General features: G+C 43.7%; 1 protein-coding gene across 1 annotated transcript in view; it reads right to left on the bottom strand.

The window, feature by feature from the left end:
* HHAT (hedgehog acyltransferase) overlaps positions 1–15,718 on the bottom strand; it is a 283,727-nt gene that overhangs the window by 54,562 nt on the left and 213,447 nt on the right. Inside the window, exon 10 of the mRNA XM_029933113.1 lies at positions 5,038–5,182. Within this exon, the coding sequence (XP_029788973.1) occupies positions 5,038–5,182 (145 nt within the window). The remainder of the gene's footprint in view (positions 1–5,037; positions 5,183–15,718) is intronic.

Raw genomic sequence — 15,718 nt, forward strand, 5'->3', positions numbered from 1 at the left:
CTAGACCAAATCTCCAGAACACATCCTTCTCAGATCCCCTGATCCAGCTAAGCTCCTTAAATAGATGAGGCCTAACATTCGCATTCCTCAAGCGGCTTGAAGTAAATTTCAATAGCACAAGTTGGGGGACTTTTGTTTTTAAAGGCAAAGATACAGATTGTTATTTCCCATAATTAATTGAACACTACTTTTCCAACCCCTGCAGCAGAGAGAATGCCTGATAAAAATGGTGTGTGATGCATACCAGAGCCCTTAGAGGGCCGCTTAGCATTTCCATCCAGTGGTTGGCATCTTCCGATTTCCTGGGCAGTGGGGCAGTGTGCCTAGCAGAAAGGGCAGGGTCTGATTTTACAGCCTGGTATTATCAACCACATAGAGATTTTTACATATGCTACTAAAATAAGCTTTGTAGCTTAAAGCAAACAAATCTGTGCCAAAATCCAGGGAACTGGCGATAGGGAGACCGTGACCTTAAGAAAACACCTCCAGGCTAATCGTGAGATATTTCCCAACACATCAGTGATGCGGGTAAAGGGCTCCCTGAGAACTAGTGAGGCTGCATCCTCTCAGCCCCTTCTCTGTGGGGGGATCTGCAATCTCCTCTATAATCCCTATCCTCAGATGCCTGGCTGCCCCCTCCCTGCTCCTCCAGGACTCACGGAGGCAGGATCTGTTGTTGTTAGAGGGACACCCACTACCACTACAGCAGGGCCTAGCCCATCAAGGTGCACAGGGTCCAGGCTGGCTACCCTCAGGGAAGGTTACCCCCAGTTACCCCACCTTCAAGTTCAATCTGGAAATCTAAACACTGACCTTGAACTCTCCAACCCCTCACTCACTCCTGTCTCATGTTCCTCAGTGAGTAAGGGTGGGTCTTACTCCAGCAAGTTCCATTGGCTGAAGGAAGAGGTCAAAGAAAACCAGGGAGTCAAAGTCCTCATTCATTCATCAGCTGCAACACGTACAGGTCGGCGAGCCTGTATCTGAAACCACTGAGGCCAGAAGAGCTTCAGAATTCAGATTTTTTTTTTTTATTTTAGGAAGCGAATATAACACCCCCAGCAGAGTATGAGGAAGCACCCTATAAACTCATTAGTACCTTTTTGTACCAAAACATGAATATTCATACTACTGTTCTATCAAGTCAATCAAATTAGTTATGAAGTAAAATCCAGAGTTCTCAAGGATGGGGGATTTGCCACCATCTGCTTTCCTTTCCTCCAGGAGATACTGAAATTCACTCAGAGACCAAGACCCACAGATAAACAGGGAAACGTCAATTCCCCAGTAGACGTTCCCTGCCTCAGGAGGCCCATGGGACAGACCAGCTGGGATGCGACCAGGCTGATTTAAAGACTCTGACACAGTAAATGCCTTCTAAGCTGAGCCACCTTGGCCTCAGAACCGAGAGAAAAATGCTTCCATAGAGCCCTCTATATTCGGAGATTGGGTCTCCAGGGTGCAGGCACCAGGCCCCAAGGATACAACATACATCCAGTCAAAGGCCATAGCAGGACCCACAAGGCAGGAGAGTTTTTTCTGAGCCCTGACCCTGGGGTGCCTGATGTTAGTTCCAAGGGGTGCAGGGCAAAGCAGGCCTTCAAAGAGCAGAAAGAACATCTTATAGCTGAGATCTTTCCTCTGCCACTTTCCATGCCAGCACAGCCAGGTCACACCTCCCACCCTGCTCTCTTCTCACTCTGTGCCTGCTGCCTGGTGACCTGTATCCACCGCCCATGGCCTCGCCTACCTGTGTGCCCTTGAGTCACACAGTTCTTGTAGTCCTGACCTCCCCAGATGTAACTCACATCTAAACAAACATTTGATTATTGAAGTATAGTTGACGTACAATGTTGTATTAGTTTCAGATGCACAACATAGTCATTCAACAATTCCATACACTGTGTTACGCTCAAAGTATGGTCACAACCCGTCATCATGTACATTATATTATTGACTATATTCTTTATGCTGTACTTTTCATCACTGTGACTTACGTATTTTATAACTGAAAGTTTGCACTTCTTACAATGTTTATAAATGAATTATCACAGGCCATAGCATCATAATCATAGTGATCATGGAAAAGAATAATGGTTTTAAAACCCATGAGCTGGTAATTCCATAAATTTATGTTAGCTTTTGTATTTTGACTAAATGAAACTGAATGTTAAGATTCACAAATATCATTCAGTTTGACTCTTGACTACTCAGGGCTTTCTGCTTTGCCTTATCCATCTATATTTATTCAAAGAAGAATTACTTTAGCAAAACTTAAGCTTTTATGTAGATCAGTTGATCATTTATACCACTGTTCCATGAGCTACGATCTTCCTTGGAAAATTCCAACCTCAATATCCAACCAGAAAATGTCATTACTTAAATGCTTATTGTAAAACCAAACATTTTTTTTATTCTACATGTAAGTAAAATCATATGGTACTTGCCTTTGTGTGACTTATGTCAGTTCGTATAATACCCTGCATGTCCATCCATGTCACAAATAGCAAGATTTCATTCTTTTTATGGCTGAGTAACATCCCATTGTGCATATATATATACGTGTGTACATGTATATATACACACATCTTCTTTATCCATTCATCTATTTACAGACACCTAGATCACTTGCGTATCTTGCCAATTGTAAATAATGCCACAATGAACATAGGGGTGCACATATCTTTTTGAATTAGTATTTTTATTTTCTTTGGGTAAATTGCCAGCAGTGGAATTTCTGGATTGTATGGTATTTCTATTTTAATTTTTTGAGGAACTGCCACACTGTTTTCCACAGTCCACCTCACATTTTTAACTGCCCCTTGGGCACCTCCTGGTTGCCTCGTGTACCCTCTCCTGCTGTGCCATAATCTACTAATTTCTGCGTACTTCCCCACACCTACCTCTCTTGTACTTAGGCTGGTCATGTGACCAATTCTGGCCAATGGAATGTGAGCAAAAATGCCATGCATCACACTGGCAGGGATATTTAGTACTTGTGTATCATCCCCGTGTGCTCTTCCCCTCCATGATGCCAGGTCAAGAAAGTAAAGAATCAAAATAGAAGCATTCTAGGTCCTGGAGTCACTGTCTAGAAAAAGCCACTGAACCTGCACTGAACTGTGACAAAGAATAAAGTTCTATGGGGAAAGATTATTGAGCCTTTAGAATTATTGGACACAGCAGCTAGTGTTAATTATCCCCACACACCTGTCTTCTCCACCTAGCAAGTTCCTACTTGTGGCTCAAAACTCCAATTCAAATGCCACCCCCTCTGTGAAATCCAATTTTTGCAGGAAGGGAAGCCATTCCATCCTATGACCTCTAGCAAGTCACTCATGCATCTGGCACAATTAGCTCAGTGTGTGGACACATTTCTGTTTGCATGTTCAGCTCCTACATTTGTGTGTGCTTCTCTTTTGTAATGCCATATTCTCAGTGCCTTGGAAGTAGCAAACACCTGATGCTTGATTTCCCGAAGCAAAGATCAGAGCCTTCTTGTTCATGTGACCAGCAAGCCCCACATCAGCATTTTCCCGAGTCACAGTGTTCTTGGCATCATGCTAGGCGCTATGGTTGGAAGCCAGGAAAGTAGGGCACTGTTGCCCACCACAAGGAGAGTGTTTTTATCTTGAGATCCTCTGCACCCCATCAGCTCCCCTCTTTATTAAAGAAGAGCTACACTTAAAACGTACATTGTCTTTTCAGGAACAATGAAAAGACAGGACTATCAGCTAAGATAGTTCTCAAAAAGTAAGATCAGAGAGGGGCTTTATAATGACAGAGGAGAGCAGAGCAGGGCTCTCGCATGGCCCCTTGCAGCCTGGCCGCCCCAAGCCGCCACAGCTTAGACTTGTGACCTGGCATTCCGAGGCTCATGCAGCTGTGCTGGGGTTATTTCCGGTATGAAAAATCTGCAGTGAAAGCATCACTGGATCCTCAGGGACCCAGATGTAGAGATGACAGCCTGGTCATGCAATCAATCACGTCATTACAGTCTGGCAAAACTTCCCAGACCGAAGACACAAAGCCGTGCCACTGGTCAGGGAAATGGAATGGGAGACCTTAGCTTCTCACACCCGGTAAACTGGCTGGAGTAACATGCACTGTAAGCAGCTCTCATTCTCCCAAGTTTCTTAAGGCCGTGACAGAGCTCTTTGTTCCGGCCTGAGGGAAGTAGGGCCCGTAAATAAATGATGACCAGCTTTTAATGCAGTGTTTCCACAGTAATTCCCACAGACTAGCACCTTACCTGCAGGAGGGGTGGCTTTGCTGTGGACACAGAGATGCACCACTTAATGCACATTGTATAGAAGACTGGCCACTAGTGCTGGCATCCTGGTGTTCAGACAAAAACACCTACAGCAAAGAGCTGTAGCAAACTGGGTACCAAGCCCACAGCTACAGGAGAGCACAGTGGGGCTTCCAGGACCATGCTGACCAGATGCTCACAGTGGTAAATGAAAGTTGGTTAGACTTTTGCAGTAGACTGAAGGCTGGGATGATTAGGAAGGAGATAAGGAAATTTTTTAATTTTTTTTATATTTATTTTTGACAGAGAGAGAAAGAGACAGAGCATGAGCGGGGGAGGGGCTCAGTGAGACCAAAACACAGAGCCTGAAGCAGGGTCCAGGCTCTGAGCTGTCAACACAGAGCCCGATGCAAGGCTCCAACTCATGAACCACGAGATCATGACCTGAACCAAGTTGGCCGCTTAACCAACTGAGCCACCCAGGCTCCCCAGGGAACTTTTTAAAAACCAGAATGTTAATTTAGTAGAGGGCAACAGTAAGAGTTAGGGAGAGGTGGGACAGTACTGTTTAATGTTAATGGCCACATGTAATAGATAAGAGGTACATTGAAGTAGGGGCCCTTGAAAGTCATGGTTAAACAAAGGGAATTGTTTCTGGGTGGTATTTTATGGGTCACACACCATGAACAGAACAATGAATGCCTCCCCCTACATCTATTCAAGGTACCAACAGCATACGTTGAAAATGAGAAACTGACTAAAAACAGCATTATCGGGCAACTTACCTTGTATGAAGATCCTGTTCCAGTAGATTTTCCCAACTTGAGTGCCCCCGAGAAACACCAGGTTGGACAGGATCAGCATGGAGGTGGAGCAAGACGCAAAGGCGGCATGGAATCGACGGCGGGCTCGCGGGGAGAGGAAGTGAATCTGTGGGGAAAAGGAAGGTGATGTTTCATGGTAGGGGCAGAAAAGTAATGCTGAAGTACCACCCAGTGCTCTGGCACCAGCCCAGGATGCCCAGCTCAGAGCCTGAGTTGGGGCATGACTTAAGCAGCTCTCAAAACGTCTATCCCTGTGTCATGCTCACTCTGGTCTAAGAAATGATGCACCCCCAATTTGTTGCTTCCTCCTGCCAAACGGGCCTTCCCTGACATAAACACTGGAGATAGTCACGGTTTGGCCGGGAAGTTTCCACACATCCTCTGCATGTGAACTACAGGTGCTCCCTGATAACCAGCACAACTCCTTGTCATGAGGTCAAGATCAGGGTGATGCTCTGGGCCAGGGAGCTTGACTCTGGGAAGCCATCCTGTCAATCCGAGCCACTGTGAGGAAGAATCCCATTAAGAGGACACAGGAGAATCAGCACAAGCCAGCCTTCCTCCTGGAATCAGAGCTCAGGGTACACGCCCCACCAAGAGTGAGTCTGCAGCAGCTCCTGAGAGCAGCCACTTGTCACAGCACCTGAGAGACACAGGGAACGGAGAGGTGGCTTCCAGCAATGATGATGATAATTCTGTTCATCCAGCTGAGGTCTTCAGTGCACTTTTTCCTTCCCTTTTAAGGTCTTCCTGGGGACTGCATAAAGTGAACAAAGCCTGCCTTCCTCCGGATCGACCATTCTGGTGGCCCCACTGAGTGAGATGGCAGCGCTGTGCTCGGAGTGTGTGAGTGCCATCAACACACCCACAGGGACCATCCTTGGGGGCTGGGTGTGCAGAATGAGAGCCAGGCGCAGGGCAGCAGCAAGGCCAAGGGGCCCCAGGGTTTCTGATAAATGCCTCAACTAATCCAAAGACACAGAAAAAAGAGAGAGCAAAGGGTCTAGAGATTTTTCCTTAGCATCTTCCTGAAACCTGCATATTTCTGGGGTCACTTGCATCCTGATTTCTGCTGTGCTCCAGTTACGAATCGAAATCTGAATTAACCAAATTCCTAATATGCAAAAAGGATGAAGTCAGAGGGTGTCTCTGGCAGGAGGCTTAGTTCTGGCAACCCTGCCACAGACCATCTGAGGTCAATGTGTAAGGTTTGTCTTATGGAAACCTAGAGAAATCAATTTCTGACCCCCCCCCCTCCTTTTTCTCTCCTGCCAGTCTCAGCTTCTGTTATATGTGCTCAGGTGCAACTGCAATCATCTCTCACCCCATCCGTGGTGTTCCCCGGCATCACCCTGGAACATGGTTTACTGCCACCATTATGTGAAAGTAAAGTGTGGCCGTCTCACAGATAAGCTGTGTAGTTGGCACTGACTGAGTCATCTGCTTGGACATCATTGTTCTGGAAAGCTCTTAGATGATGCTGACATGTCCCCCGTGAGAGGCTATCGGACAAAGTGACCTCTAGTCTCTCCCTTGTTCTAAGAGGCCACAAGTGTGTAGAGGGGATGCTGTCAAGTCAGACCAGACGAGGGTTAACTACACAGTATAAAAGCTGGAAATGAGGGGCGCCTTGGTGGCTCAGTCAGTTAAGCGTCCAACTTTAGTTCAGGTCATCATCTCACAGTTTGTGGGTTTGACTCCCTTGTGGGGCTCTGTGCTGACAGCTCAGAGCCTGGAGCCTGCTTTGGATTCTGTGTCTCCCTCTCTGTCTGCCCCTCACTCACTCACACTCTAGCTCTCTCTTAAAAATAAACAAACATTAAAAATGTTTTTAAAACTGGTGACAAAAGAGACATAGGGCTGAAATGGGCTTGTAATTCAGTGCTCTTCACCTCTGAGAATAGGGAGAATTTAACCTACTAGTTTCTGCATTTGAGAGCAGAAGATATTTTCTGGGAATCACTGACTCAATTAGCAGGAAGTAGGGAGTCAGGGGGACAGGAAGGAGGGTTAGAGGGAGAAATTCGGAATGCCAAATCAAGACAGTATAAGCTACTGTAACTAGTGCAAATGTCTCCAAATCCTTCTCTCCAGGTACAGAACCACTGATAACCTGTTTCATTTCTAACGGACCCGGTGAGTCACATGTTCTGCCATTCCTGTTCCAACCCCATCTGTGTCCTCCAACCTTACATCCTGTCAGGGGAATTCAAAGGCCCCATGTAATCTTTTCCATATTAATGTCAATGACAGAGAATGCACGTAGGTTGGTTAAGCTCAGAGCGGTTCTCCTTTTACATGAAATGATTATAATTATTAAATAACTGAAAGATACCGAGAGGGTAAAATGCTCTTTGCATTGGGCTTCTAAGCAGAGCTGAGGAGCCAGGTGACCTAGAGGGGGCAAGCGTCAGGCTAGTGAGAGGCAGAGCTGAGGGGCCAGGGGCAGAGCAAGGGAGGAGGTGAGGCAGAGAGTGAGCGCTGGAGGCACAGGGCTCCTCTCTTCAGCACCCGAGGCTCTGCTTCTAACAGATCATCCTTCGCTTCTGGGATCACTTGTCTATAGGATTCAATAAATTCCTATTTCTGCTTAGAGGAAAAAAAGTCAAACTAACAGCAAATATGTAGGAGCTTCTGATCTCAAAGACAATGGAGGACATCTAAAATCTGAAATAATGAGCTAGGATTCAATTTTTAGAAAGAGTTAATTTTGCAAAAACTAAGCAAAAATGTTAAAGGCAGAGGCTCTTACAATCAATGCACTAGAAAGATATAAAGGAGAAATCAAGATGCTTATAGGCCACTGTTGATTACACCCCAGGGTGAGAGGGTGGGAGACAAAATAGGTGATGATAAAGAAAATCCAAAAACCTGATTGAATTATAGCCTCATCCTCTGAACTAACAGAATCAGCCTGCCTGCCCACAAGCAGCAACTCAGCTCAGGGTCACTTCCCTGCACCGTCAATCAGTGCGAGAACGGAACAAGAGGCCACCAGGAACAAAACAACCCAGGGGACAGCCCAGGATTAATAGCAAAGGGAATGTGAATCCTGGCTATACCCCATCTCTCCTCTTCGGAGTCCCTGGATTCGCTGCAGGAGGTGACAGTTTAGTCACTGGGGATCTCCCTCTACCTTGGGAACCATCTGGTTTACACTGCAGACCTAGGTTCCATACTTGGGGGTCCTAGGAGGGAAAAAGCCACTTGGGCAAGACTGGAAGGGTATATGTCCCCTTGGCCTGGCCAGTTCTGCCAATAAATACAAATTTCTGAATCTCTAGAGGCATAGGGCAAACATCCCTACTTCGAACTCTTCTTTTACACACTCTCCTCTGCTATCCTATCGCAATTGTTGCCATCACTCTAGGCCTCACATCTAGGATACAGGCTGTCTGTCTGTCCATGTGCAGGGGCAACGCCTCATATATTAGTCATGGTTTAGGTGCTGAAAAGCCCCCCTGGTAGGAGAAGTCATGTGATGAACTGTGAACCAAATGGGGAAATAAGCCAGTGAAGAGCCACAGCTATGAAAATAGGAACTGCCAACTTGGTCAGATAAGGCAATGACTGGTCAACAGAACTCAATTTTAACACAAATGTAACAAGACACAAAAGAGCTCTGGTCTGGTTGTGGTCTCATCCCAGAGGATAGATGAGGCTATGGCAATCCAATATCCTGGCAGCAAAAAACTGGGAATGGCATGGTCCCCAAGGGGATAGTTAAAACTTGCTGGCAGCTTTGGTTGTCCCAAGGATAACAAAAATATGCCATTAGATGGGCAGGGACCAGGGATAGTAAACATACCCCAATGTGTGAGACAGGATTGTCCTGCCCAGAATGTCGACAGTTTCTCTTGAGCACGGGTGACATGTTTTCTTCTATGTTTCTTATAAGACCAACTTCCTGCTTGGTCTATGAGGGCACAGAACCTCCCTACCTGCCTCTTTAGGAGCGATGCCAAAAATTCACCCCCTTTCCCTTGGGGCCCAAAGAAAGGCATCCCAGGGCAGGAAATGTGCTCTTCACAGCATCCTAGTATGAGGCTCCCCGAACACACCCACCACGCCTGGCATGAAACTCGAGAGAAGCCTCCTGTGCCAACCACAGGGAGGCACAGAGCACCGCCAGTTCCAAGGCTCATCTTCCTCACACCCCACAGACCCAGAGGAAAGAAGAAGAATAGTCCGAAAGTAACTCTTCCTACCCTGGGGTGACCCGTTCTCCCTCAGGGACTCTGGCTTCAATAACAGGTTGAGATGGCTTCTCTCCATGTTAACACTGATAGAGCCCACTCTTCAGCAGGTCCTAGACCTTGGGCCTGGATACAGCAAGCCTCTCAGAACACCTAGAACCACACGTCCAGGGTAGACCTCTAATTCCTCTGTGAGTTCAGGGTCCCTGATAGAAGAAACAGGAGGTGAGGTGTGGGAATGCTGTATAAGGACAGCGTGCCTTAAAACTTCCCTCTGAGACACTGACTTCCAAAGGCAAGGAACTAACCCAAACAAAATAAACCTTACAGCAGAACTAAACTGTCAAACTAGTTTGCGTTTCCTCCTGTGAGGTGTCAGCTCCTGTGTTTATTCTTATCTCTGTGGAAACTCCTCTCTCTTTTCCAGTCAGCATCCTGTCCCTGGAAGTCACAGGACCTGGGCTGGGGCAAACAAGCTGGGTCCTGGGGGGGGGGGGGGGGGGGGGGAATCTGGGTCAGAAGGTACTCTCAGAATGTTCACGAGGGTAGGAGGCAGATGGCGCGGCGGGGCTACAGGCTGCTGTGCGTGGTGGGTCCCACACTCATCCACAGAGGGGCTGCATGTGGGGCTGAGCTGGGAAGAGGGGACAGGCTGAGCATCTGGGGGAGCAGATGGGCTGGAGGAATGGCTGCTGGAGACTGACAAAGGCTTGGCAAGTGGGACCTGATTCTGTTTATTTTTAAATGGGGAGAAGCTAAAAAAAGAAATTGGGTGGGTTTGAGCAGCTGGACACAGTTCTTCCATATAATCACTGAAGTCTTTCATTTTCTAATAAAAATGCTGCCCGGAGGGTAAGAGAGGATGAACAAGGAAATGGCATGACGGATACAGGTGGAGACCAGGGAGAGTAAACGAGGGTAGACACCCCACAAGCTGTAAAGAGGCCACCAAAGGTAACAAAAGAAACAATCTGAGCTCTTGTTAAAGACAAGGGTGGCCAGAGCAAAACGCTCAGGAGGACACGAACTCATGTCCAAGCCTATACCAACCCAGCAGGACGCTGCTCGCCTTGTTCCTTGGCCAAAGCACTTTGGTCATTTCCATTTAGAAGTCTGTGCTTCATGAGTAACGTCTCTCATGTCCCCAGCGTGGTGAGTGCTATTCTTCCAACTGCATCACCTAACACCCATGCGTACTCCGTGTGTGCCCAGTAATTAATTAACATCTGTCTCTCTCTGCCCTAAAGAAGTTACAGAATCTCCTGACTGCCTTAATGCTCCATTCCATCCTATATCCATGCCAAATGAATACATGAAGGGGCTCAAAACACCACCTCCTTCCTTCCTGTAAGTGTACGAAGCTTCAAAATACATCTGGTCAATGAAATTAAATTTCCCAGTCTCTGCTCCTGAGATCTAAGCAATGTATCCTCCTGAGAGAGAATCAGATAGTTGGTGATAAAGACAAAGCTAATTTTGCTTAAATGGACAAGTCACCTCTCTGCAGTTTAGCTCTCCTGCTTGGTTAAAAACAGCACAGGGTATAATTTGGCATCCAAATCCACATAGCATATGAAGTAATTTCAGAGGACTTTCCAATAACCAAGCAAACAACAGGCTCTTGGTATTCAGAGAACTTAAGCCATATTTGAGTGGCTGGGGTCCTGCCAAAGTTCTGGAATGGCCAACAGTACTGTCTCACCCTGTACTTTTGCTCTTCTACCAATATGGCCTTGCCTTTAGTCCCCACGTCTCCACTCTGGATGGTGGAGAAGCCTCTTTCTTATTAACTGGCATGTTATATTCTGGTCTTTCCTCCTCTGGTTTCTCAGGCACACTGAATATGTCCATCTGTCAAAAAAAATATTTTGGGGACTCTTCACGACTTGAGACTAAACTCCAAAGAAGGCCCTTTACAATCAGACCTCATTTTACTTTCCAACCTTGACTCCTACTAATGACATAGCTCTATTTACTGTTCTTCCAACATGGCACGCACTTTCATAGCTCTGTGCCTTTGCACGAGCTGTTTTCTCTGAGAATGCATCTTCCTAATTCTTGCTTCAAGCCCCAGTTCAGTGTCAGCTCAGGAGACCAACAGTTTTGGGTCAGCCCAAATGGTGCTCAGGTTCTGGACCCACATTTTAACTGCACTGCCCAGGGCAAGCTCAGATGCCTCATCTACCTAATATTTGATATCTATTTGATAAATATAGGCTACTCTACCCTGTCAGAGTCAGTCACCATTTGCTGTGTTTCTGTAACCATTGGGATAGTTAGTATCAATCTATATGTTTTAGATATACAATTTCTGATGCAAAATATTTCACTATCTGAAAAGCTTAAGCTAGATTACTCAGTAAGAGAAACTATTCCCTTTTTACAAAGGAGGAGCTAGAAGGGCATAGACTTTAAGTAACAGGTCCTAGGTCATACACTGGTAAGTAGAGTAGAAGTCTAGTACAGGGATTCATCATTCCTCTAACTCAATGTCTTCACGCTTCCTGCTACGTTATACAAATCATGTCTGTGCAGCACTGTGTGTCCCCTCCCCTAGGATGGAATCTTTAAGATATTTGTCCCTTCAGTGCAAATACAAAGTAGATCTTCAAGAAGTATTTTTTTTCTTGAAATACTTCAAAAACTAGTACTTACACATGTGTTCCTTAAGCAATGCTTGATAGATATTCACCAAGTGCCAATTTCAGGAGCTCAATATTTTCAAAAACAATATGGCTTAAAATAACACTGGAAGCTAAAAAAAACGTAATTGGAATTCACCATTAGAGTAGGAGATTTAACATCCCCTCAGAAAATGACACCTAAAAGATCAAAAGAATATAAAATAGCTGAATAAAAATTAGTAGGCCAGCATCCAAAATGGAAAGGAAGAAGCAAAACTTATCTGATTACAAATGAAATGATCTTATATGTAGAAAGAACTAGACATTTTATATACATAAAAAACCAAAACTGTTACAACTAATGAAAAAATTTGGCAAAGACTCAAGACAAAAAAAATCAACATGCAAACATTGGTTGCACTTTCATACACTAACAATAAACAATCTGAAAAGCAGAGTAGGAAAACAATTCAATTTACAATGGCATCGAAAAGAAAAAAATAGGAGTAAATGTAAACTAAGAAGGGAAAAGACATATACTGACAACTACAAAACACTGTTTCGAGAAGAAAGAGAAAGACATCCATATTCATAGATTGGAATATGTAATATTATTAAGATGACAATACCACCCAAAACTATCTACAGGTTCAAGGCAATCCTCATCAAAACCCCAATGATAGTATTTTCAAAAAAAAAAAAAAAACCTCATCTTAAAATTAAGATGGAATCCCAAGGGAACCTAAATGGGCACAACAATCTTAGACCAGGAGAAGCTATCATGATGGCCACATAAGAGTCCCCTCCCCTCCCCCCTTCCATGGATGCACTGAATGCACAGCTATCCATTCAGTAAATGGAGCAACTTACGCTGAGAGAAATACAGAAACTGGCGGAGAAACTCCTACACGTCAGGTAAATGAGAAAATACCCACATCTTAACAGGCAGACAAGGCTGAGACACACTCTTGCCATAAACCCCACCCCAGCATAGCATCCTACAAGTGGGAGAAAACCCCTTTTCCCAGCTTCTCCCTGAGGAACAAAGATTTTGAACCCCATATCTAGCACCCCCAAATTTTAAGACTCCCACTGCAGGAACAGGCAATTAGCTCTGAAAACGAGCAAAGAAACAGTTCTTAAGGGACACATGAGCACCTGTCACAGCTCTCCTCACCAGAACTCATCGTTGAGAGAGCAAGCCCAGTCTTTCTATGAAAGAGGTCTAACTGCATAGTTTTAAATTTTCTGCCTGAGAGTCAGGCTTCCCATTTAGCACACATTGAAAGAATGTCTGTGGTCATCCCAGGTCACAAGGAAGCTGATGGACACCCTCCCCACCTTTTCCCTCCAGCTCACTCCAAGTTGCCAGCTTCTCCCTGCAAGGAGCTCGAACCACACCTTCATGCCAACTTTTGCAGCTGCTGTCCAAGGAACAGGTCCCCCAATGGCCTGGCTCTGAAGGCCAATGGGGCTTCCATTCACATGTCCCACAAGACTGCAGCAAACAAAGAAGCAGTTCCTAATGGGCACAGGAGCACTCTCCCGAGACCACACGTCAAGTCTTGGCGCAGCTGAGCAGGCAGAAATTCCCATTTCCCAGTTTTTCCTTGGAAAGAGGTTCAACTGTATATTCTCCCAGCTGATGACTGAGGGTCTGGATTCTACTCATACTGCATCAAGGTGCTGACTGTGACCCTCCCCTAGAGGACGCTAACAGGTCTTAGCACACCTTCAAAGAGGGCCATTAGAATGTAGAAGGTAACTTGAACTTGGACAATCACAGAGGTTTTAGGCCAGGCTGACTGATATGGTTCAACTTGTACAAAAGAGCACTCGCCAAGACTGGGAGCCATGGCAGTTTTATATAAAGCAATGAAACCATCACAGAGAGTCAAAAAAACCAACCCAATATGAAGAAGCAGAGGAATATGTTCCAAGCAGATAAAGAAGATAAACCTACAGGGACAGATATTAATGAAATAAAGATAAGTGATTCTTATTTGACTGAAAGTTTAAAATAACGGTCATTAAATCATTCGCCAAAGCCAGGAGAGTAACGTATAAACAAAATGAGAATTTCAGTCATGTATAAATGTATAATTTATCACAATGAAAGAATTACTAGGCCTATCTAATAAACAGATATACAGAACAATGAATACGTGCAATTTTCATAGACAAATGGATCATAATCAAACTGAGCATGAACTTAGCCAGGAAAGGAACCCCAATATATTCTAAAAAGCTATCATGAAGGCTGTGCTCCCCAACAATGGAATAAAATAAATCAGCAACAACAAAAGTTTATAGAACTTAACACATTAGTAAATTTTTAAAATTTTCATTGATTTACACCAAAAGCTTTTATTGAATAATAAAATGAATAAACATTGGCAAGTATGATGAATTAAGAAAATGAAGCCATAGAAGTGGGGGTTTTGATTTTTTACTTTGCTTTTCTGTTTGGAGTTTCATTGTAACTACTGTATTGCAAATGATGGAAAATAATTGCATATGTTAAAAAAATAAATTCTGTTATATTAAAAAAAAGGAAGAAAATGAAGCCAAATACACAAGAGATAATGATATACAAGAGATTTAAAACTCTTTGGAGATCATATATCAATATATTTGGTAATGTAGTTGAGACACAAAGTATCTAGAAAATATAAATTGCCTAAAATTCTCATAGAAAAAGTAGAAAGCTTGAAAAAGCATAAGCACAGAAGAACTGAAACAGTAGTCAAAGCTCTACACTTAAAGAAAAATTGGCCAGATGATCTTAATGAGCAAGTTCTACCAGAAAAATCAAGGATCAGACAATTTCCATGGAAACTGTTTCAGAGGACTGACAATCAGGGGAAGCCTCCACTTATTTAAAAATGCTAATATAACCCTGATACTAATGTCATAAGGAGCCAACATGTGGAAGGAAAATCATAAGTTAATCTTTCTTATACATGGTGCCTTAAAAATTCTAAATAAAATACCTATAAATTGAATATAGGAGTGATTAAAAGAACACTCTCAATTGAGTAGGATTTATCCTAGGAATGGAAGGTGGATTCAATATGAAAAGCATTAGAAATTTATGAGATTAAATAATTAAAGGAGAAAAATCTTACGATCACTTAATAGATGCTAATAAAATATTAGGTGTAATTGCATACTCATTCATGATTTTTAAAAAAACCAACTGGTAAAAGAAAAGAGGAAGCTTCTTTAAGTTGATAAAAAAAAAAGATATGTCAAGACCCAGAGCAGGTATTCCCACTAGTTTTAAGAAAAAGATATTTTCTTTTCTGTTACTCAAAACCATGCTGAAAGACTCAGTCAATACAAGAAGACAACTAAACGCAGCAAGAGTTAAATTTGTTGTCAAGGACAAACTGTCATTATTTGTAGATGATATGATCATCTATTTAGAAAATTCAAAAGAAACAACTGGCAAATTACTAGAGCTAACAAAAAATATAAACAAGAAAGATGCAAAATTATCAGCTCAAAATAAAAATCAGTACTTTTTTATATGAAAGCATTAATCCACAAAGAAGTGTCCAAGACTTTTAAGGAGAAATGATAAGTCATTATGTAATAACCTAAGGGAAGGTTTGAATAAATAACTATTCATGATTGAAAAGTCTCAGCATCACTTACATGTAAATGCTACCCAAATTAAGCTACAATTCAGTGCAAACCTAACAAAGTCTAATATAAATGCCAAAGGGAATTTCCAGGAACTTCATCAATTCTGAGACTCATATGGAAGAGTCAATGTGCAAAAATTGCCAATCTAATCCTAAAGAACTAAAAGGGGCG

The sequence above is a fragment of the Suricata suricatta genome, chromosome 3 (genome assembly GCF_006229205.1).
Source record: "Suricata suricatta isolate VVHF042 chromosome 3, meerkat_22Aug2017_6uvM2_HiC, whole genome shotgun sequence".
Taxonomy (NCBI): Eukaryota; Metazoa; Chordata; class Mammalia; order Carnivora; family Herpestidae; genus Suricata; species Suricata suricatta.